The 23,335-nt window shown below is 57.4% G+C and overlaps 2 protein-coding genes across 5 annotated transcripts in view; both read left to right on the top strand.

The window, feature by feature from the left end:
• The window catches only part of GCK (glucokinase), a 35,772-nt gene extending 27,042 nt beyond the window's left edge, over nt 1–8,730 (top strand). For both annotated transcript variants that reach the window (XM_048829406.2, XM_075123367.1), the window contains exons 7-10: nt 1,614–1,797; nt 4,812–4,967; nt 6,887–7,120; nt 8,110–8,730. In XM_048829406.2, the coding sequence (XP_048685363.1) occupies nt 1,614–1,797; nt 4,812–4,967; nt 6,887–7,120; nt 8,110–8,254 (719 nt within the window). In that variant the 3' untranslated portion in view covers nt 8,255–8,730. The remainder of the gene's footprint in view (nt 1–1,613; nt 1,798–4,811; nt 4,968–6,886; nt 7,121–8,109) is intronic.
• Nucleotides 8,731–15,071: 6,341 nt separating this feature from the next.
• Nucleotides 15,072–23,153, top strand: MYL7 (myosin light chain 7). 3 transcript variants are annotated; one of them, XM_048829425.2, is made up of 7 exons: nt 15,072–15,173; nt 16,170–16,280; nt 17,141–17,216; nt 20,851–20,955; nt 21,720–21,798; nt 22,644–22,692; nt 22,969–23,153. In XM_048829425.2, the coding sequence occupies exons 1-7, from the start codon at nt 15,171–15,173 to the stop codon at nt 23,068–23,070; spliced, it is 525 nt and encodes a 174-aa protein (XP_048685382.1). In that variant the 5' UTR covers nt 15,072–15,170; the 3' UTR covers nt 23,071–23,153. The 3 variants fall into 3 exon arrangements, with proteins under 3 accessions (XP_048685382.1, XP_074979470.1, XP_074979469.1); XM_075123369.1 differs by lacking the exon at nt 15,072–15,173 and adding an exon at nt 16,016–16,019 and having other exon boundaries at nt 16,169–16,280; XM_075123368.1 differs by lacking the exon at nt 15,072–15,173 and adding an exon at nt 16,089–16,097 and having other exon boundaries at nt 16,169–16,280.
• The last annotated feature ends 182 nt before the right edge of the window (nt 23,154–23,335 follow it).

Here is a 23,335-nt window from a genome sequence, read left to right as displayed (position 1 = left end):
TGAGAATCTGCACTTCTGTTGTTGTTTTTTTAAAATACATTTTTAGCTTTCCTGGTTGCAGAGAAAAGCATCAGAGTGTGACCTGGGTAAACTCGAAAGGCTCAGAACCCAGAAGACAAGGAAAACGAACCCAAACTTACTATTTTTTAAAGATCTCGTGATTTCTAAGCCAAACTCATGATTTTTGGAGGCCTGACTCCTGAGTTTTGAGCTGGGAATATATGCAGGAGTATTAAATTATGAAAGAGCAGCTCCATGTTCGTCACTTACCAATGCAACCGGAAGAAGTGCACAAGGACGAACAGACTGCCCAACCCAAGGGCCCGGCTTCCAGGGGACACACCAATAACCGCTCAGCTCTGCAGGGCCACCATTACAGAGAGCAGAGTCCGAGAAAAAGATCACCATGGTCCCTTGACTTTCACTTTCAAGGTCCTGCCCACCCTGCTTCTTTGGGTCACCACTGAGCTGTTGACCACCATGGTCCCAGCCTCCGTCGCCCACTTGTTAAATTTGCAAACGAGCCTCTGTGCGTTTCCTCCCCTGCTGTCCCTCACGCTCCCCGTAAACATCCCCAAAGCTACCTCATTATCCCCCTTCAAACTGCTCCTTAAAACTCTCCTTTGCCTGCAAAAAACATATTGGCCAGGCAGTTGCTGTGCTGAGACCCCTGCTGATCAATACTATCCCACTGTTTCCTTGTACTCTCCCGTCTGCCTGTACCCGTTTGTTCTCTCTCAGGGCAGGGACAGTCTTTTGTTGTGTTTGGACGCAGCACTTCGCACCAGGGAAGCCTGGTCCATGACGGGGGCTCGTAGGCGCTATGGTCAGACAAGTAATAATACAAGAGACACCCCAGATCCCGGTTGCTCCAGGAGAAAAAGGTGACACCGTAATCCCTCAAGGAGCGATAACCAACTGACCAGTGGGGCAGATCCTCAGCTGGGCTTAATTGGCAGAGATCTACTGATCGCCCCCGGCTGTGGATCTGACCCAGGGCTTGGAGAGCTCTGCATCGGCCAGGCTATTTCAGAGCTGGGTCGCTGAGAGTGGGTGAAAGGAGGAGTATGGACCTTGCAGGGCTTTCGCCTTCTTCCACAGCGTGGGGCATGGGTGGTCTGCTGGCATCATCTGGGCATGTCTCACCTAATCCATTCCCTGCCCTGGCAGGGACCTCAGCCATTGGTAGCACCTCAGTCTCTCCTGTTCTCTGTCTGTGGCTGCAATACTTCAGCCTCCTGAGGACCGAAACCCTTTAGCCTAACTGGCCTCATTGGGCTCAGCGACGGGTATCGGCTGAAATATAATGGCCTGTGCCAAGCAGGAGCTCAGACTAGCGCTCCCTTCTGGCTTTAAACGCTATGAAACAGGCTGTAAGGACGGGGCGTGAAATTGTATCGGGGGCACACGGACAGTACAGCCTGTGTTAAACCCGTGCCCCTGCCCCTTGTAAACCGGATACCCGCACAGACTCAAAGTCAGCTGGCTGCTCGGGCAGTGAGTAAAGCGCAGGGCCCTCTCTGCCGAAAAGCCCGCATCGCCAGCTGTCACAGGGCGCTTTGCCTGGGACTCGCCATCGTGAGACTAATCCCCGGCTTGGTGTCCCCTGCCAGGTACCGGCTGCAACGCTTGCTACATGGAGGAGATGGAGAATGTGGAGCTGGTGGAGGGGGACGAGGGCCGGATGTGCGTGAACACCGAGTGGGGGGCCTTCGGCGCCTCGGGGGAGCTGGACGAGTTCCTCCTGGAGTACGATCGCGTGGTGGACGAGACCTCACTTAACCCCGGGCACCAGCTGTAAGGGACACGACAGATAAAATTATTGCTTTCCCTGGGCCTCACTTCCTCCCTGCTGTCGCCCAGGCCGCAGAGCCGGACTCTGCCGGCCGCGGCTCCTAATTCAGCGGAGGGTGGGCGCAGTTCATCTCCAACGTGGTTTGCTCAGCTCTGGTTCTGAGAGTGCAGCTTTAAATTCCCTGGCAGGCAAGTCGGCCCTTGGTGACAGTGTGGGCCTAGGGGCCAAGAAGTGGGTCTGTGGGGCTCTCCCCGAATGGCCCTCTCTCGGAGGTCCCAGTGTGGGTGTTACCCAGGCGCGCTCACCTGGTCACTGAGGTGCAGTAGCAGGGGAGCAGGAGGCTGATATGCTGGAGGTGTTTGAAATGTGCAGAGCCCAGCAAAGAGGAAAAATGGATGTTTTCTTGCAGCTCAGAAAATACCCTCACTAACTGAACAATCAGTGTCGGCAGTGTTAAAACCAGTGAGAGCAATTTCCGCTCACCGGCCCGACCTCCGGCTCGCTCTCTCTCTCTCACATACCCTCAAGTGTGTCTAAACACATACTCGCAGACCCACAGACACACCTCAAATATACCAGCACGTGTAAACACCCCCCACACACAGACACACACACGCTCTCAAATGGACACACACCCTCACACACCCATAACTGCACCCATGTCCGCTTACCCACCCACGCGTCTCCCTTCAGAAACACAAATGTGCACACACGCCTCACACACACCTCCATACACAGCCATCCACTCCCAGCCACGTGCACACTCACCCCAGGACACAGATACCTTTACACACACACCCCCGCACTCTACGCTCACACACACCTGTGTACACCCCCTGTACACAACCATCCACTCCCAGCCACGTGCACACTCACCCCAGGACACAGATACCTTTACACACAGACCCCCGCACTCTACGCTCACACACACCTGCGTACACCCCCTGTACACAACCATCCACTCCCAGCCACATGCACACTCACCCCAGGACACAGATACCTTTACACACACACCCCCGCACTCTACGCTCACACACACCTGCGTACACCCCTGTACACAACCATCCACTCCCAGCCACGTGCACACTCACCCCAGGACACAGATACCTTTACACACACACCCCTGCACTCTACGCTCACACACACCTGCGTACACCCCCTGTACACAACCATCCACTCCCAGCCATGTGCACACCCAGTACACTCACCCCAGGACACAGATACCTTTACACACACACACACCCCTGCAATCTACACTCACACACCTGGATACACACTCCCCTATACACACACTAAAACACCAACACACACACCGAGAGCAGTCTGCATTCCCGCACCCTGGTGCCCTCACAAACACACTTCCGAATCCACACACCAATACACAAACACACCCAGAGCAATCTACGCTCACGCCCCCAGATGCCCACAAACACACTCCCGTATCCACACACCAATACACAGAGCAATCGACACTCACACCCCGACACGTTTCTCTCTTGTGCTTTTCCTCACTTCTCTCCTTTCCCTTCCCCTTCACTCTCTCGGGCTGTCCCCAGCCCAGCGTCCCACTCACCTTGAACGGACAGAGGAGGTCCCCGAGGCTTCAGCTTTGCTTCCCCGGGGCGTCTTCCATCCCTTCGGTTCTACAGTGCCCTGCCGGTGGTGGGAAAGGGCACCCGCCACTTGGCCTTAAGAGCTGAAGAGCGCAAAACCTACCAAGGCCTGAAATAAAAGTGCCAGGGCAGGGCTGGGGAATTAGCCGACAGCTGCTGCCCGAGGGGCGTGGCCATCTGAATAAGCGATCAATTGCTTATCCATTTGAGTTAAGCATCTCCGTAGCTGCAGGATCAGAGTGGGCCCGATCCTAGCCCATGCTATGGGGCAAAGAGGCCGTAAAGACATTTGCAGAGGATGAATCGCTGGCTCTGTGCCCCCTCGCTTGGCCCCCCTGAGCTCAGTGGATACGATGGATGGAGGAGGGTATGACTGGAGGATGCTACACTCCAGGGCTCCCCTGCGGTGTAATGGTCCCTCGGGGCCTGATACAAGCCGGCACAAGTTAGAGCAGTCCGGAGGTGGCTCTGAGTTGAGGTGGGGAGTGAGCTGGGCCCCCAACAGAGCCAGGGATCATGGGGGCTCAAAGCCACCTTCTCCCCCGCCCCAGAGCATCGGATGAGGCTCTAACACAGCGCAGATTTTGAGCCAGTCAGCGTATTTGGTATGTAACTGTCCTGATCTCCTTCACCTATCACACTACTGAGGGGGCGATGGAAACCCTGGCCCAGGTTCTCCGGCGGGGCCCAGGTGGTTGGCGTCTGGTTCCAGTTCCTTCTGCACGGCCTGCCCGTAACTCCCCCACCCCCCTGCAGGCCCCGGAACCGGCCGTTGCATTTGCTGGGCACTGCAGGCAGCAGGAATTGCTCACATCTGCGTGGCCAGAGTGAGAGCTGCATCCTGCCAAGGCCAGCGGCACACACCTGGGATGGCCCTGCTGCGGTGTGGCAGTTCGGGGAGCAAGCCCCTGGCCTCCAGGATTGACTCTCCCTCCCGCACAGGCTCTTGGCCGCATGGACCACACGGTACATGGCAGCCCTCGAGGACTGCAACACCCACCAGGCAGGGTTCCCTGAGCCAATGGGCCGTGCCGGGAAATCTGCATTCTTGCACTAGAGCCTAGGGGTATTTTTTAAGGATACTTGGCTTTGGCTCTGCTCACTGCCAGCCAAGGTGTTTCTCTCCTGCTTGAGCGTCTGCACAAGGCCCGTCCCCACGGACACTGGGAGTAGGGACATGTCCCCTTGGCAGAACCCAAGGGGAGGAGAAGCCGAGCACGGCCTCTGCCCTCTCAGGAGGAAGGGGAAAGCCAGCGGCAGCCTTGCTCATCCGGGGTTGTGTCGAGACAGGTCTCCAGGCCTAGGATACCCCCCGTTGCAGGAGAGCAGGGTCCGACCGAGAGCGGGCGGAGGGTCTGTGTCCTCGCGGCCCTGACCGGTGGTGCTCTTCTGTTCCCACCCAGCTACGAGAAGATGATCGGAGGCAAGTACATAGGAGAGATCGTGCGGCTGGTGCTGCTAAAACTGGTCAATGAAAATCTGCTCTTCCACGGGGAGGCGTCTGAGAAACTGAAAACCAGAGGCAGTTTCGAAACCCGCTTCGTCTCACAGATCGAAAGGTACGGGGTGGCCTCCCCAACCGCCCAATGCTCAGCCAGCCCCACCCACTGCAACTCAGGGGCTCCTAAAACCGTCCCCCGCTCTCCCATCCCCTGCCCCAGCTGTAATCCCATCCTACAGCCCCAGAGCACAGCTGGACTCCCGCGGCCCCCAGCGGCCACTGAGCTGCAATATGTATGACTAGAGAGAGCAACAACCGTTCCCCACTGGGCTCCGAGCTGATGTGCAAGGGGTGTATGTCAGCTCCCCCTCTGACAGGGACTCGCACACAGCTGCGGCAGGTACCCTCACACCTTGCAGTGTACTGGCTTGAGCACTGCACTGGGGCTCAGGAGACTTGGGTTCTATCCCCGGCTTTGCTGGGTGACTTTGGGCAAGTCACTTGCCCGCTCTATGCCTCAGTTTCCCCATCTGTAACGACACTGACCTCCTTTGAGCAATTTGGCTGAAAAAATTGCGGGGGATTGTTAGCACTTGAACTGAGGAATCGGCCCCAAGATTGCGGGAGCCGCAGGAATGGTTCCACTCAGTGAACGCTCTTTACTAAGGGTGCTCACAGCTCCCACACAGCTGCGCCAGTGTCACGTAGAAGAGGGGGCGGCCTAGCTCACTTTTCCTTGCCTGCTATTTGTGGCTGTTTTTCTCTGCACCTGGCCTCTTGAGCCCAGCTTCTCGGGCCTGGCCCCACTGCCCTCCCTTTGCAGCTCTAAGATCACGGGACTTAGAGCTGCTCTAAAGCTAACCCTCTAAAATGCACCAAGTTAGGCCTGGTAGCCTACGGCGCAAGGGGCCTTTCTGGCAGCTGGGGATTTCTGATCATCTCGTCCCATCTCCGGCGGAACCCAGGCCAGAGAACCTCAACCAGAGATTTCTGCGTCTAGCCCAGAACTCCTCTCTTAGCTACAGTGGGTCTCTGAGAAAGACTGAAAGACTCCGAGCAATGGAGAACCCGCCACGCCCCTCGGTAAATTCTTCCAGTGGTTAACTACCCTAAACAAATGCACCTTAGTTTTAATCTGAATTTGCCTAGCTTCATCTTCCCACCGTTGGATCTCCTTCTGCTGTTTACGGCAAGATTAAAGAGCCATGTAGAATCAGAGATCTCTAGCAGGTGGTGACCAAGTCACCTCTTAGCCTTCTACCAAACAAAGGGAGCTTCGTAAGTCTCACGCTGTGTGGCAGGTTTTCCAGACCTCAGATCATTCCTGTGGGCCTTACCAACACGGAGCCATGCGGGCTCCCGGAAGCATGGGCTGTGTTTGTAGGGATGGGCAGAGACACCTGCTCGCAGACCTTCGAGACCAGACATCATCTGGTGGGAGGGGCTGGAGGCACCTGGAGGAGATTGGGAAGGAGGCTGGAGTCTCACAGGCACTGGAAAAGCGGGTTTACAGGCGGTACCGTAGAGCTGAGAGTGAGGTAGGAACACAGACACTGCCAGGCTGGCTCAGCCCAAGGGCCCTCTTGCCCTGTCTCCTGTACCTCACATTGGCCAGCACCATCTGTTACAGGGGCTGGGTGGAACAAGAAGCCCCCCCAGAGGGCAATTCCGGGGTAGCCGGACCCCTGCCCCCATGTCTGTGTTGCACCCTATCTCAGGTAACTGCACGTATTGCTGTTACAAGCAGCTGTCCTGCTGCTCTCTTCCCAGGAGTATGAGCAGTCTGAAATGCAGCCACTTCTGGTGAGGAGCTGCACTGCAAACCAGCAGAACGCTTTCCAGAGGGGTAAACGCGTGTCCTCTCCTGAGTCAGCAAAGCCAACTTCCACCCAGCTACCGACCAGGCCTTAGGAGCCTGCTAGCTGTCTGCACCCATCCGCTGGCTTTGTCCAGCTGCCCCAGCAGCGCCGGGCCTGCCCCCCACGTTCGGCACGCCCTAGCGTCCGGAGGCTGACATGCTTTCGCTCTCTGTCCCAGCGACGCCGATGACCGGAAACAGACCTACAACATCCTGACGTCCTTCGAGCTGCTGCCCTCGCTCACGGACTGCGACATCGTGCGGATGGCGTGCGAGAGCGTCTCCACGCGGGCGGCGCAGATGTGCTCGGCAGGGCTGGCCGGCGTGATCAACCGCATGCGGGAAAGCAGGAGCGAGGAGCGGCTGAAGATCACCGTGGGAGTCGATGGCTCGGTCTACAAGCTCCACCCCAGGTGAGGTCGCACGCAGGGAAGTGCCCGGGCAGCCGCCTCCCCAGCCCCGTCACGGCCTCCCTGGAAAGCTGCATCAGACGGAATGATTGACAGACAGGAGCGTGTGGGTGGCCTGTCTCTGCGGGGCCACTAGGGAGCGCTCGCCCTTATCCGGGCAATGGCTGCACTGTGAGTGCCTTAGCAATGAGCGGCTGCGAGAGACAGCGCTGAGGGCTGGCCCTGGGGAAGCTGGCTTCCAGTCCGGCAGCGATTGCATGCTGCCGAGGCCCTCTCTGGCCAGCTTTACAGGTGCTGGTGGGGGTTGGACTTCAGCTTCCTGGGCCATAGAAGGGCCACCGAGATCTGGGACCTCTAGATGGTGGGGGGAGAGGGAGGGGAGGGGGGAGTGGAGAAGGGAGTAAACTGGGAAGCTTAAAAGAGCAGCATCTGAAAAAGGAACAGACTGGAAAGGAGCTGGAATGCCTTGAGAGGGCACGGCCGGGGGGATCCATCAGCTGGCAGACACTCCTCAGCAAGCCAGCGGGTCGGGCCGGGCAGGGGTCAGCCCGAGAACTGTCTTTTCTTCGCTGCCTTTCCGGGAGCACTTTGGCTCTGACCTGTGCTAAGACTTGCCAGAACTGAAAAGCCTTCACAGCCTGCGGGTCTCTTGGGGCGGGTTCGCAAACTGTAGAGTTGTGCCAGGCTACGACCCGGAGGTCTAAACTGCCTTAGATCGGACGCGCCGCGGGGCAGCACCCCGCACAACGGAACCTCACCCCTGTGGGCACCATCAGAGCCTGAATCCATCTTTAGATGACCCCCATCACCATATTTATGCTCCAGTGTTGTGCCCATTGTACAGATGGGGGCACTGAGGCACAGAGAGGCTAAGTAAGTTGCTCGTGGTCACGCAGGAAGTCGGGCAGGGCAGGGCAGGGAGATGCGGCAGCAGTCTCTCTGTACGCTCAGCGGACCGTTCTGCCTGACCCCGCCGCCTCCTCTCTCCCCAGCTTCAAAGACCAGTTCCACGCGACCGTCAGACAGCTGACGCCTGGCTGCGACATCACCTTCCTCCAGTCAGAGGAGGGCAGCGGCAGGGGGGCCGCCCTGATCTCGGCGGTAGCGTGCAAAATGGCCTGCCTGATTGGCCGGTGAGCGGGGCCATTGGCCAAAGGACCACGGAAGGAGCAGCCGCGGCTGGGACGTGGCTCCGTGCCGAGTTCTTTAGAGCGCGCGCGCCCAGGAGCGGAAACAACAAGTGAAGGGGCGGGGCAGTCCCTGGCCCCGCCCGCCTGCCTCCCACCTGTCCTAGCCGCCGCGCTAGCCATCCCAGCCGTGCTCTGTCCCCTTGCTGTTCCTCCGCCCTCTGTGCTGCTGCCAGGCCGGGCTCTCGGTCTACGCAATCAGTAGGTTCCCGAGGAGGTCTCCTCCTAGGATTGGTTTGCGGGGGGGGGAGGGGAGTCCTCTGACCCTTCTCTTCTGATTGGCTCAGGAATTAAAACGAGACGGGGGCGTCGAAACGGCTTCCAATCAGCACAAACGGCGGTCGAGGGTTGCGTTTCTCTCGGCCAATCAGGTGCGTGGATGTCGGGGCGTGTCAGGAGCCAGCGACTGCCCTGATTGGTGGCAGGCTGGCGTGTGCTTGGGGGGGGGAGGGCTGGCGAGACCACAGGCGGGAGGAGGAGGCTGGATAGAGAATGGCCTCTCTGCTAGCCGGAGGCCCGGGGGCCGCTGGGCCTGCTGAGCCCAGGCTGGGATGGAGCTGGCGGGAATCTCACGCAGGAGAGCAGCTGGGAGGGTTTCATGTCCCCTCCTGCCCTTTCCTGTCCCTCCAGATCTAGCTGCCGAACAGGGCCAAAAGCTTTGCCTCTGATCTACCCCCTTCTCTGGCCGTCCCGTCCAGGGGCTGCGTCTCGCCGTGGTGCAGCCCGGGTTCCTTTAGGGATAGCAGTAGATCCTCTCTCTTCTGGTTGTGCCCAAAGGCCGGCGGCCCCATGGCACTGGCTGCTGTACGAACACCAATGAAGAGATGTTCCTTGCGGCGGAGGGACCTCCTGGCATCCCTGCCCCTGTTGCTCTGGGAGAGCTCCCCAGCCCACCCCTTTCCACCCGGAAATCCAGCTCCAGGGCTCGCCTTCCTCCTCCCAAGCACACCGAGCCCTTGGCCTCCCCGGGGTGCGCCTCCTGCTCACAAGGAGGGGGCTGCCAGGGAGTAAATCCTGCCCTGTGCTGTCCGGCTGTCCTCGGGCTGGTTTCACAGAGGCGTTTGACATATTCCGGTACCCCTCCCGCCCTCTCAGGCTAACGTTGATTAGGCTATACCTCTCCTTAGTGCTGCTGTTCGTGAGCCAGACACATCGCCACACCCCCTCCCCCGCACACACAGGGTGTGTGTTCCCGCACAGCGTGCACACCCACGTGTACAAAGCCCACCGGGTGCACGCCTTCACCCGCTCACCGTCCCACGGGACGTGCGTCGCCTTGCAGCTCGTCAGACAAGCATCATGCCTGGGTGCACCGGGGCCATACGTACTCACGCCCCTCTGATACCCCCACACATGGGTGCGTGTACCGTCCTTGTGTACCCAGTCCGTCCGCAGTACACCTCACTGGACATACAGGGCTTCCATTCATTTTTTTCTGTACATCGGAATAAAATCATTCTGATGCTCTGGACGTGACTGTTTAGTAGCGATGAAATTCACCCCCACAGCGTATTAGACTTTATCCTGTGTTTGATGTTAAAATAAATCCCCACCCACCCCTAGCAATGGCACCCTGACATGGAGGTGTGGGCAGGGGGCATGTACTCCTGGGTTAAAGTCCCCCTCACTCAATCAAAACACAACACAACATAAGAACAGAGAAGATGCATGTAGAGTCTAGACAGCCTTTGTAAATAGCACGATCTACCCCTCTGCGGGGCTCCTAGGGGCATTCTATTGGAAGTGCCATTGTGGTAGGTAATATACCCGTAGCTATGCTTCCTAATGCCAGAACTGGTCCTGAAGGAGCCAGCTGTAGGACACAAACCAGGTCTGGAAGAGGCCAGCAGCTGCCCTCTGATCTCTGGCTCTTTTGAAGCTCCTGGCCCTAGAGGGGACTGTCCTGGCAGGTCCCAGCCCCTTGCTTTCCCCCTGTGTCAGTGTACTCCTGGCACTGTCTGCATCACATCCCCGAGCTGTCAGAGCTGCCTGGCCGTCAGTATTTCCTACGCAGCCTGGTTGTTCCTGGCAGTGACAAGAGGATGATATTTTGGGATCGGGGAACGGGAGCTTCCTTTATCCTCCCCTCTAGAGTGGGTCAAAAAAGCCCCCAAATCCTGATTCGAATCCAACTTTCATTTCCAAATTTTCCTACAAAAAATTTCGAACAAACGATGTTTCCTTTGAAATTGGTAGCAGAAAAAGTTTGCCAGGAAATCTGACTTGGCTCTGAATCGGGGTTTTTTCTTGCCGTTTGGTTTTTGCAAAGCATGATGTTTTCAGAAATGTGGATGTTTGTTGTTCCTTTTAGTGTCGAAGGCCAGAAGGGACCATTGTGATCATCTGGTCTGACCTCCTGTAGAGCACAGGCCAGAGACCTGCCCCACAGTCATTCCTAGAGCAGATCATTTAAAAATCCAGCATCTTCATTTGAAAATGTAATTATGGAGAATCTACCATGACCCCTTGGTAAATTTTCCAGTGGTGAATTACCCTCAGTGTCAAAAGTTTACACCTTATTTCAGTCCAAATTTGTCTATCTTCAACTTTCAGCCATTTGGATCGTGTTAGACCGTCCTCGGCTAGACTGAAGAGCCCAGTATTAACGATTTGTTCCCTATATAGGTACTGACAGACTGGGATCAAGTCCCTCCTTCACCTTCCCTTTGTTCAGTTAAGTAGACAGAGCTCCTTGAGTCTCTTGCTATAAGGCAGGTTTTCTAATCCTTTCATCATTCTTGTGGCTCTTTTCCGGCCCCTCTCCAATTTATCACCATCCTTCCTGAATTGTGGGCACCAGAATTGGACACCGGATTCCAGCAGCCATCACACCAGCATCAAACACCGAGGTTAAATAACCATTCTTCTACTACTCGAGATTCCCCTGTTTATGCAGCCCAGTATCACATTAGCCCTTTTGGTCACAGCATCGCATGGGTTGCTCATGTTCTGCTGATTATCCACCATACCCCCAAACCTTTTTCAGGGTCCCTGCTTCCCAGGATACAGTCACCTATCCTGTAAATATGGCCTACAGTCTTTGTTCCTAGATGTACACCTTTACCTTTAGCCATATGACAGTGCATATTGTTTGCTTGCGTCCAGCTTTCCAAGTGATCCAGATCGCTCTGTGTCAGTGACTTGTCCTCTTCGTTATTTGCCATGTTCCCAATTTTCATGTCAGCCGCAAACTTCATCAGCGATGATTTTGTTCTCTTCCAGGCCATTAATAAAAATTTTCAATAGCGTAGGGCCAAGAACCGAACCTTGTGGGACCCCCGTTTGATGCTGATTCCCCGTTTACAATTACGTTTTGAGACCTCTCACTTAGCCAGTTTTTTATCCATGTCATGTGTGCCATGTTAATTTTACATTGTTCTAGTTTTGGAATCAAAATGTCGTGCAGTACCAAGCCAGATACCTCACAGTAGTAGTCTAAGTATGTTACCTCCACATTAGTACCTTCATCAACCAAACTTGTAATTGCATCCAAAAAAAGCTGTCATGACTGGGATTTGAGTGTGGAGTATTTTGTTTGGTGTTTCCCGCTCTCCAGTGTTTCACTACTTCTCCAACTTTGGAGAAGTCTCCGGTGGGCTGAAAAAAGTGACAGTGGAGGGGGAGTCTGTCAGAATCTGGGAGCTGCAGCTTTGGGAAATGGAGTTGAACAGGAAAAGCTTTCAACCGTTTGGAGACGCGGCTGGGCATCCTGCCCCCCTCACTCCTCCAGCTTCCCAGTGCTTGGGGATGGATGTCACGGACAGGGACCGCAGTCGCGAGGCAGACGCTCTCCCTTTTGCTCAGGAGGTGGTGGGCCTTTCTGGGATGACCTTTGTCTGGATCTCCAGCCGCTCAACTCTTGGCATGAGATGTGGAGGGCTCCTGTCTCCCCACTGCCTGCATATGCCTGTGGGTGGGGGGAAGTGGGTAAAATCCCAGCCAACTCCCCTACCGGCCCTTCTCAGCTGCTCTCCAATTGCCCCAGGGCCTCTTGCCCCTCCTGCTGCTGCCCGGTGCAGGTACGGTCAGTTTGACCAGCAGGGCTCGGAAACCAAGCCAGAGTTCGGTGAACTGAGCCAGGGGCTGGTGCCTGGTTCTGACCCATCAACTCAGCGCACGGGCCAGGGGAGGGAGAGGCTGGTTCCTCAGTTGTACAGAGAGGGGACGACCCCTTTCTTCGTCCAGCTGTAGGACTGCCAGCCAACAGTGGCTCGGTCGCTTCAGAGCTGCATGGCCAAAGGGGTTCCAGCCCAGGGGAGTCGGGGTGGGCGGTGGATACCGGGGGCGGGGATGTACTTCAGACGTGATGTTTGCTCGGCCTTGGTTGGCTTTCCTAGGGGGGGAGTGAAGATGCCGTGAGGCTTGACAGAAAGCGCGGAGGCTAATCCCAGGCAGGGTCTCAAGCCGAACATCCCCAGCACTGTGTGCACAAGGGATAAACTTCCCCTCAGCAGCAGCTCCCAGGGAAAGCTGGCCAGGAATCCTGCCGTCTCTAGTCTCTGAGAGCAAACCACAGACTGGGAGGATTTGCCCCCTGTATCCTTCTCCGCTTCGCTGGAGCTGGCCCCTGGGGACACCCCAGTGTGGGGGGCTGCAGTAGACACTGCACTGCACAGAGCCTGCATACAAACTCATATTTATACACCCCTTGTTTCGGACAGGGAGAAAAGGAATGCCCCCCTCTCCCTTTTCCTGAGCTGCTTTCAGAGTTATCTTTCTAGGCTACAGAGTCATCCGGGCTGACCAGACCCAATACCGCCCCAAACGACGAGAAACCGTCAAGCGCAAATCACATTGGCTCAGACTGGTTTCCTGGCCTGCAGCTCACATCCGGCAAACCTGAACAGAACCTACATCTTGCTTCTGGCAAATCAAGGGACCGCCCAAGGAGCAAAGATTACAGGGGAACTGCTCGGACGTTGCCATGCCGAAACCTGATCCGAGTATAGGAGACACGGACGGGGCGTTAATTAGTCTGCAGAAAAGAAGAGTGAGGGGGCATTTGATAGCAGCCTTCAACTACCTGAAGGGGGGTTCCAAAGAGGATGGAGCTCGGCTGTTCTCAATGGTAGCAGATGACAGAACGAGGAGTAATGGTCTCAAGTTGCAGTGCGGGAGGTTTAGATTGGATATTAGGAAAAACTTTTTCACTAGGAGGGTGGTGAAGCACTGGAATGGGTTACCTAAGGAGGTGGTGGAATCTCCTTCCTTCGGGGTTTTTAAGGTCAGGCTTGACAAAGCCCTGGCTGGGACGATTTAGTTGGGGATTGGTCCTGCTTTGAGCAGGGGGTTGGACTAGATACCTCCTGAGGTCCCTTCCAACTCTGATATTCTATGATTCTATGACAGAGCTTTAGCCTAAAGACCAAAGTACGCGGGGAGTCCTGGGGTCGTAGTTCAGCACAAGCCTTTTGTCTCGTGTTACAATATTGGCTAACAGGGACCTGGGCTGCTGCACCCGAGATGCCATAAGCCCAGATGAACCACGCCAGCTTCAGTGCGGGCCCCAAGACGTACCCTTCTCGGTTCCCTTTGAAAGGCCCAGAACAAGAGGAGCAGCAGTGGGTAGGTTTGGGAGGAACCCGGCCCCTGCCCAGGCCCCGGCTGGTCTGTCTGCACGTTGCACAGGGGGGAGGCCGATGCTTTGCTCCTCCTGTGGTGAGCTCAGCTGCTCGGAGGCGACTCCTCCAAAAACGTGCTCCAGGGGGGACTCCCATCCACCGGCCGGAGTGGCTGAGAAGGTCTTAGTGGTGAGTGTCCAAGGCCAAAGCCCACGCGATGGCTGGCTCTCTCCGGCTCACTGGGGAAGGCCATGGTGGGCAGTGGGGAATGGGAGGGAAGACGGCGTGCCAGTGACAGGACAGGTGACCCCAGCGGAGAGCACCCTCGGTGCTGGGGGGTGAGGGAGGCCAAAGCATTCCTTTCCTCAGCAAACTTCACAGCAGGAGCTGGAGGCCGGGCGTGAGGCAGGAGCCTCTCTCCAGCCTGGGTCTCCATGGGGGGCCCTGTAAATCAGAACCATCCCTGCTGACTTTCAGCTTCCCTCCTGCCTCAGTTTCCTGAGGGCTTCCTGCACAGACCTCCCAGCAGCCTGGCTTGGGGCAATGTTTTTACAAGCGGCCACAACTCCGGGTGGCCTCCATACTTGGGTGCCCCAGGCGGGGAACCCGGAACCTGGGGCACCCGCGTTTTGAAATGTGGCTGCACGCGACTAGCTCGAAGCCGGGGTTCAACCTCACCTCCCGGCGCCGTGCTGTAGCCCACCTGCCTCCCTGGCCCTGCTACTTACTCAACATGGACGAAGCGTTTCGAGAAGGTCCCGTCTCGACCCGATCGGATCGGATCGGATGGTTCCTTTTTGTTTCCCGCTGTATTGTATGGGTTGGGCCGGTGTCAATAACAGAACGCCATGGTTTAAACAGTCCGGCAGGGATCCCAGTGGGCGGCTGCAGCCCCCCATCCCAGAACGGGCCAGTCGACCTGAACCACGCGCCAGGTTTCGAAAGCTGCGTTTCGCTGGAACGTTCGACTTTGTTTTGTTCCGATTCGGAGCCAAACCGAATTTTGCGCTCTCAGAATTTCCCGAGGAAGGGAAATCCCGGGCCGTGACCAGCGTAAGGACCCCGGCTGCTCGGCGGCCGCCTGGGGACCCCTTCCATAGCGCTCGAGCCGGCTCCCCGGGGCCCACCCCGCTGGAATGTCGCTGGAATGCCGGTGCCCTTATCACCCCGGCCAGCTCTGCGCCGGGACTGCCAAGTTTGGCGCTCTCCCCCTGTTCTGCTCCTAATTTAGCCACAGAGGTGATAAGCAGCAGTATATAGTGAAGCCCAGCCACCCCCTCGCTGCGGAGGATCTGAGACAGCAGGATGGTGAGTCCCCCCCGCCCCCCAGCCCCTCACTGGAACCAGCGTCCAGCTCCTGGATGGGGCTGTTCTGAGTGGGAGCCGTAGGACCTGGGGCACTGTGCTGAGCGCGCCCCCCCCCGAACAGCTTCAGCCCCCCACGTCCTGGGGCAAGGGCACACGCTAACAGCAGCCCCTCGGCATGCAGCAGGACACTAACTCGGGGGGACCGGCCCGGGCCATGCCAGAGCCCCATTGCTGCCCCCCTGAGCCCCATTGCCAGCCCCTAGATACCCATCGTCAGAGCCCCCCCAGCCCCAGTACTGCCCGCAGACCCCAAAGTCCCACTGCTGTCCCCCTAGAACCCCATCGTCAGCACCAGCCCCCCCCCAACCCCACTGCCAGCTCCAGCCCCAGAGCTTACAGCCCCTGTGGGGAACATGCAGCCAAAGAAAGCAGGGAAGGGAAGAACTCAGCAGCCCTGAGATTACTGGGGACCTTTCCCTGCCTCCCTCCAGCCCTTGCCGCCCTTCACCCACTAGCAGCTGACCGCCCCCCCCCATGCAGATACCTGCCCTAGAGAGCCCCTTCCCACCCCCTGCCCCATTGCCCCCTGAGAGGTTTGACGGGAGTTTGAAGGTGCTGGGGGTTTACAACTGTTTGTCTGTTTGAATCATGCTGGTCCCAGACACCGGAGAGGAAGGTACCTTTCGTGCCAACTTGGGGCTCCCCTTCTGCCGCTTGTGCCCACTGGCACGCACCACAGGGCTCCTCGCTGGGCTGGCGTGTGGCACAGGGCTCCTCGCTGATTGGCTCTGCTGGGGATAGCAGGATTCCCTGCCCTCTCATTGGCTCTGCTGGGCTCAGCAGGATTCCTTGTGCTCTCATTGGCACTGCCAGAGACAGCAGGATTCCCTGTGCTCTGATTGGCTCTGCCAGAGACAGCAGGATTCCCTGTGCTTTGATTGGCTCTGCCAGAGACAGCAGGACTCCCTGCACTCTAATTGGCTCTTTCCCCTGCAGGCCAGCCGGAAAGCCGGGACCCGAAGCAAAGCTGCCGCCAAGCGTGCCCAGAGGGGCTCCTCCAATGTCTTCTCCATGTTCGAGCAGTCTCAGATCCAGGAGTTCAAGGAGGTGAGGGTGCCACGGCCCATGGCGCATGAACGCCAGCATGCCGGGGAGCCTGGGCAATGCACATGGTGCCCACGCAGGGATATGGCCCGTGGTGAGAGCAGGGTCACGGCCATGGCCTTCGCAAAGAGAGAGGGGGGAGTATTCAGTGCTAGCTACCCCAGGTAGTCACAGCACACACACAGTGAGCTAGAACCCGAGCGTCAGCCATCTTGCAGGAAGGCTGTAGCATAGCACGACTTTATGTCTTAGAATCCAGAAGCTTAACACACAAGAACCAAAACCAGAGAGAGACAAAACAGGCTGCTCCCTGTGGCAGAGAGGCCCAATTCACCCCACCTTGCTGTAGGCAGATTGACTGCAGAGGACCCAGATCGCAGGCTACCCTGCAGAGCCCCTGAAGCCTGCAAGCAGAACCAGGAATCCCCTTATAATTTAATGTGACAGCTCAGACTTTTCACACAGTTTGCAATACACTGCACTTTGCATTGACCGGATGGTTTCTGAACCTCTCGCTGTCACGTTTTTAGCTCTTCTTCCCAACCACAAGGTACTTGTTTGGAACCAAAGCCGATATTTTCCCCGAATCACCTGACTCCGGGAGCTGAAGCTTGAAGGGGGAAATGCCAAATATTGTGACACTCGCAAGTCAGCCGTGCTGCAGTTGCAGGGAATAATGTGACCTAGGGACTCAGCCATGGCAAGCTGGGCTGGAGCTCCCCACTCCTGCTGGGGCAAGGCTAGGGAGAGGGGAAGATGCCAGCTGGAGGGAGGTTCTGCCCTACCGAGAGAGTGAGGGGGCTAGTGCCGAGGGCTGCGATCAGGCCCAGGCCCCAGGGCTCAGCGTCTGGTTCTGTTCCCAGGCATTCAGCTGCATTGACCAGAACCGTGATGGCATTATCACGAAATCAGACCTGAAGGAGACCTACTCCCAGCTTGGTGAGTGAGCACCTCGCCTCCCACTCTCCCAGTGCTCCTTGGTCAGGAGCAGGCACCAAGCTATCCCCAGTAATCATGGTCGTGAAATGCCAGGCCTCAGCAAACCCCCAGCCCTGGATCTCGCTGCAAGCTTCAAACACAGACTACAGAGGTGCCCAAAGAATGACAAACCTGTCAGGACATATCTATCTATCTATCTATCTATCTATCTATCGATCCCCATCCACTCTATCTATCTATCTATCTATCTATCCCCATCCACCTATCTATCCCCATCAACCTATCTATCCCCATCCACTCCACCTATCTATCTATCCCCATCAACCTATCTATCCCCATCCACTCCACCTATCTATCTATCTATCTATCTATCAATCCCCATCCACTCTATCTATCTATCCCCATCCACTCCATCTATCTATCTATCCCCATCCACTCCATCTATCTATCCCCATCCACCTATCTATCCCCATCCACTCCACCTATCTATCTATCTATCTATCTATCTATCTATCCCCATCCACTTCATCTATCTATCTATCTATCTATCTATCTATCTATCTATCTATCTATCTATCTATCTATCTATCCCCATCCACTCCATCTAGCTAGCTATCCCCATCCACTCCATCTATCTATCTATCCCCATCCACTTCATCTATCTATCTATCTATCTATCTATCTATCTATCTATCTATCTATCTATCTATCTATCCCCATCCACTCCATCTAGCTAGCTATCCCCATCCACTCCATCTAGCTAGCTATCCCCATCCACTCGACCTATTTATCTATCTATCTATCCCCATCCACTCCATCTATCTATCTATCTATCTATCTATCTATCTATCCCCATCCACTCCATCTGTCCATCCCCATCCACTCCATCTAGCTAGCTATCCCCATCCACTCCATCTAGCTAGCTATCCCCATCCACTCGACCTATTTATCTATCTATCTATCCCCATCCACTCCATCTATCTATCTATCTATCTATCCCCATCCACTCCATCTGTCCATCCCCATCCACTCCATCTATCTATCTATCCCCATCCACTTCATCTATCTATCTATCTATCTATCTATCTATCTATCTATCCCCATCCACTCCATCTAGCTAGCTATCCCCATCCACTCCATCTAGCTAGCTATCCCCATCCACTCGACCTATTTATCTATCTATCTATCCCCATCCACTCCATCTATCTATCTATCTATCTATCTATCTATCTATCTATCTATCCCCATCCACTCCATCTGTCCATCCCCATCCACTCCATCTAGCTAGCTATCCCCATCCACTCCATCTAGCTAGCTATCCCCATCCACTCGACCTATTTATCTATCTATCTATCCCCATCCACTCCATCTATCTATCCCCATCCACTCCATCTATCTATCTATCTATCTATCTATCTATCCCCATCCACTCCATCTAGCTATCTGTCTATCTATCTATCCCCATCCACTCCATCTATCTCTCTGTCTATCCCCATCCATTCCATCTCTCTATCTATCCCCATCCACTCCATCTATCTCTCTATCTATCCCCATCCACTCCATCTATCCATCCCCATCCACTCCATCTGTCTCTCTATCTATCCCCATCCACTCCATCTATCTATCCCCATCCACTCCATCTATCTCTCTATCTATCCCCATCCACTCCATCTATCTATCTATCCCCATCCACTCCATCTATCTATCTATCTATCCCCATCCACTCCATCTGTCTATCCCCATCCACTCCATCTATCTATCTATCTATCTATCCCCATCCACTCCATCTATCTATCCCCATCCACTCCATCTATCTATCTAGCTATCTATCTATCCCCATCCACTTTATCTATCTATCTATCCCCATACACCTCTCTATCCACCCCTCTATCTATCTATCCCCATACACCCCTCTATCCACCCCTCTATCCACCTCCATCTATCTATCCCCATACACCCCATCTATCTGTCTATACCCATCCACTCTATCTATCCCCATACACCCCCTCTATCCACTTCCTCTATCCACCATCTATCTATCTATCTATCTATCTATCTATCTATCTATCTATCCCCATCCACTCCATCTATCTATCTATCCCCATACACCCCTCTATCCACCCCCTCTATCTCTCTATCCCCATACAGCCCATCTATCTATCTATCTATCTATCTATCTATCTATCCCCATCCACCCGCTCTGGCTTGAGTGGCTTGCCCTCTGGTGGGAAGGCAGTGGAGGTTCCCTGCTGTCCCGATCTCTTGCAGAAGTGAGTTCCCCAGTTCCATACCAGTCCAAACCTGGGCCCGGTGCATCGCTTGGAATCGAAAGGGTCAGAAATTCCTTAATCTCAGGCATGGCAGCTTTGTGCGAGATTTGCTTTGGCATTCCCATGTATCAGCCTGGCGTCTAGTTCCCCTGCCGTGGCCCCGTGGAGCCAGGTGCTGAACAGAGACAGGACGTGAAAAAAGGGCTGAATTTTCAGTTCATTCAAAGCAAAACTGGGAGACTCCTGCACTTACGCTGGGACCCCAGGAACAAAGCTTCTTCTTGCTTCCTCAGCCCTGTGGTGCCGATGCCACTCCCCCCCCCACCCCCCCCCCGAGCACGGGCCTACCCCTTGGGCCTGGGGAAGAGGGGAGCCCTCGAAGCAGGAGAAAGGCAGGGAATTCTCAACCACCACGGGCCCATGGGCTGGTGCCCAGTAAAGGAGGGTCCGTCCGGTGGGTAACGCACCTGTGAATGGGGGCGTGGGCTGCTGGGGAATCCTGCACCGCCGGGGAGCAGGTGGGGCCGGGGGGCACAGCTCTAACAAGACGAGCCCTTTATGTTACAAACCGATGGAGGAAGCTAGCTGAAGCTCCAAAAATACCCAGCCCCTCACCCCCCTGGCTGACAGCGGGAGCTGGCTGCTTATCGGCAGGGCCGCTGATTAAGTAGCCAGCACGCTCTTTCCACCGGGCACTTGAGCTTGTCATCTCGTGATTTCCTCCCCATGCGTCACCGCGGATAAGGCTGGCTCTGCTTGCCTGCACTGTGGGGGAGTGAGGCCATCGGCTTCTGGGCTCAGCCCACCGCCTCCTAGAGCAGCCCGAGCAGCGGGCCCGGCTCAGCCCGGACCCCGGCCCGGCCCTTCTGGTGCTTTTATCAAAGGCAATCGAAGGGGGTGGGTGGGTGCAAGGGGGCTCTGCGGAGATGGCTCTCTCCACCGACGCTGCCATGGAGATCGGCCTATAGACCCCGACTGAGATCAAGGGCACCCGTCGTGCTGGGCCCTGCACCCACCCCGGCTGAGATCGGGGGCACCACTGTCATGCCAGGCTCTGCTCCGACCCTGACAGCGATCAGGGCCCCCCCATCGTGCCAGGTGCTGCCCAGATACACAGCAAGAGCCAGCCGCTGCCCCAGAGGTAGCGGAGAGGGGGAACAGAGCTCAGCGTGGGTCGTGTCATCCGATGGCTGGAGCGGCCTCCCTGCTTGGGTTGTGCTGGGTCCGGGCCTCCCGCCGTACAGCAGTAGGGCTCCACGGGGCGGGGCCCACTCCTGCCGCCGGAAAGCGAACGGTGCTCCGGGCGGGGGGCCAGAGGCATCCTGGGGAAGATGGGCTTTCACCGGGTCTCCCCTCCTCACCAGGGAAATTGAACATGAAGGACGAGGAGCTGGACGAGATGCTGAAGGAAGGGAAGGGCCCCATCAACTTCACCGTCTTCCTCGCACTCTTTGGGGAGAAGCTGAATGGTGAGTAGGCCGCGGCACCTCCTCTGGGAGCCGTATGGGGCCGAGAGCTGGAGGGGGCCCGTTCGAACCGGGGCTCTATTTTCCTCTGGGACGTCCCGGGCCCCATCGCCAGAGCATCCGAGCGCCTCACCCTCCATGATGTATTGATCCTCACACACACGGGGTTATGATTCCAACGGGACAGATGGGGAAACTGAGGCACGGAGTGACTGGGTGCCTTGCCCAAGGTCACGCTGGGGTGGCACAGGTTTCCCGCATCCCAGACTAGCCCCCAAACAGCTGCAGCATCCTCACCGATTCCCTCAATAGCTTCGCCGGCATCCCCTCCCCGGCGTGGCCGGGTCCCCTGTCCCAGGCTCTGGGCGTGAGCCATGGCTGAGCGGTGCCGGGCCCCACGGGATCCATGCAGGAAAAGCCGTGCGGTCTCCTGCTGCTGCTGAACCTGCGGGGGTCTTTGGAACCCAACCCCCCCACCCAGCAATGGGCCTGGGGGGGCACGGGGGGGCTGCAGCTGCCCTCTGAGATGTGGCTTTGGCACCTCAGAGCAGTCGGGGCGCAGGCAGGGAATGTGGGTTCCCGGCACCGCTGAGGAGAGGGGAGGTCGTCGGCTCGTCCTGCCCCGCAGGCCCGGCGTGCGAAGACAAGCAGCGCCGCGCCCCCGCCCCGAGGCAGGAACCAGGGTGGGGGGGTCTAGAGCCAGGGGAACGTGGCTGGGGAGCCTCAGCCTTTCATCCTGAGCCAACCAGCCCCCCTGCTCTCCCCAGGCACCGACCCGGAGGAATCCATCCTCAACGCTTTCAAACTCTTCGACCCCAGCGGAACCGGCCACGTGAACAAGGACGAGTGAGTCAACGCGCCCCAAGCCGGGGTGGTGGGGGGGGAGTCGCAGGCCTGGGGGACCCAGCACCCCTCGGCCCAAAGGGACATGAGCGGCCTCTGCTTCTGGGGCCTCGGCTTTTGGGAGCCCAGATGGAGAGGCCCTTGGCCTGGTGTCTCGGGGTGGGAGCAGGCTGCGCGCCCCCAGATCGGACTGAACTCAATGTGGGGGGGTGGAGGCTGCAAATCAGAGCCCGGGGTGCCTCAGGCTGGGCTCTCAGGGCCAGATTCCCAGGTGCCCGATGGCTCGCGGGGCAGGGCAAGGCCTCTCCGGTGAATGGCAACGCCAGGAGCAGAGCCGGCTCTGTGCCACCCTAGTGCCGGGGGCGTCCTGGGCCAAACTGGGAGTGGGCTGGAGCCAGGAGGAGGCCTGGCTGGGCCCCCCGGTCACTGCCCCAATGGGGAAACGGCCGTGGGGGGCGGCGCGGGCTGCCACAGCTGCAGCCCTGGAAGGGGCGCGGGGCCGGGGGGGAGCAGCCGGGCTGCACGGGTCCCAGGAACTGAGAGGCCAGTTTGGGAACTGTGGGGTGAAAAAGAGTCTCTGTGTGCAGTGGGCAGGTCTGTCTAGCCCTGTCTGGCCCCTGGAATCGCCCCCCACCCCACCCCACCGACCCTGCCCCCCTTCCAGACCTTACCCAGCCCCTGCTCCCCTCCAGCCCCCACCCTGCCCCTTGCCAGACCCTGTCTGTCAGACCCCGACCTGGCCCCTACCGCCTCTTAGGCCCCAGCCCCCCAGTCCCTGCCTGGCCCCGGGGGCAGCGGGCACAAACCCAGGGCTCTGGGTTCTCACTCATGTCCTGTTTCGTTCGCAGGTTTAAGCAGCTCCTGCTGACCCAGGCAGACAAGTTCACCCCGGAGGAGGTGAGACCGCCCCTGCTCTCCCCCCTGCCAAATGTGTGGGTCCCAGGAGCTCCCCCTGCCTTTAACCCCACCGGTTGGCAGGAACCCCCTCCGTGCTGCGCTGGCTTTACACCACACGGCCCCCCGTGGCAGATCTGGGTGCCCGCCAGCCGCTCAGATCTTTGGTGCCCCGGCTGAGGCCGCCCCGATGGGCCCCGCCCCGGGAAATGGCTGGGATCCCTGCCCAGGTGGAGCAGATCCCTGCTCACGTCCCCACCCCGGCTCTCTCCTGCCCAGGTGGAGCAGATGTTCGCGGTGACGCCCATCGACGTGGCGGGAAACATCGATTACAAATCCCTCTGCTACATCATCACCCACGGCGACGAGAAGGAGGACTGACGGGTGATGCGGCCAGTCGGCATGTGCCCCACGCCTAGCCCCCACGCCTAGCCCCATTGAAATAAAAGCCCGAGCCCATCAAACGAGACAGCCCCCCGTGTGTGACCGGTGGGGCAGGATGGAGGGAGGCCCCGTCTGTGGCCAGTGGGGAGAGGGAAGCTAAGGGCTTGTTTCAAAGGGCCGGGCACAGCTCGAGGCCATTCCCTAAGCACTGGGTGTGAGGCCAGGCGGATCCTGGCACAAGGGCTGGTGGGGGACTGGGATG

The sequence above is a fragment of the Caretta caretta genome, chromosome 26 (genome assembly GCF_965140235.1).
Source record: "Caretta caretta isolate rCarCar2 chromosome 26, rCarCar1.hap1, whole genome shotgun sequence".
NCBI classification, from domain to species: Eukaryota; Metazoa; Chordata; order Testudines; family Cheloniidae; genus Caretta; species Caretta caretta.
The sequence above is the reverse complement of the archived record's forward strand: the minus strand, read 5'-3'. Positions and strand labels throughout refer to the sequence as shown.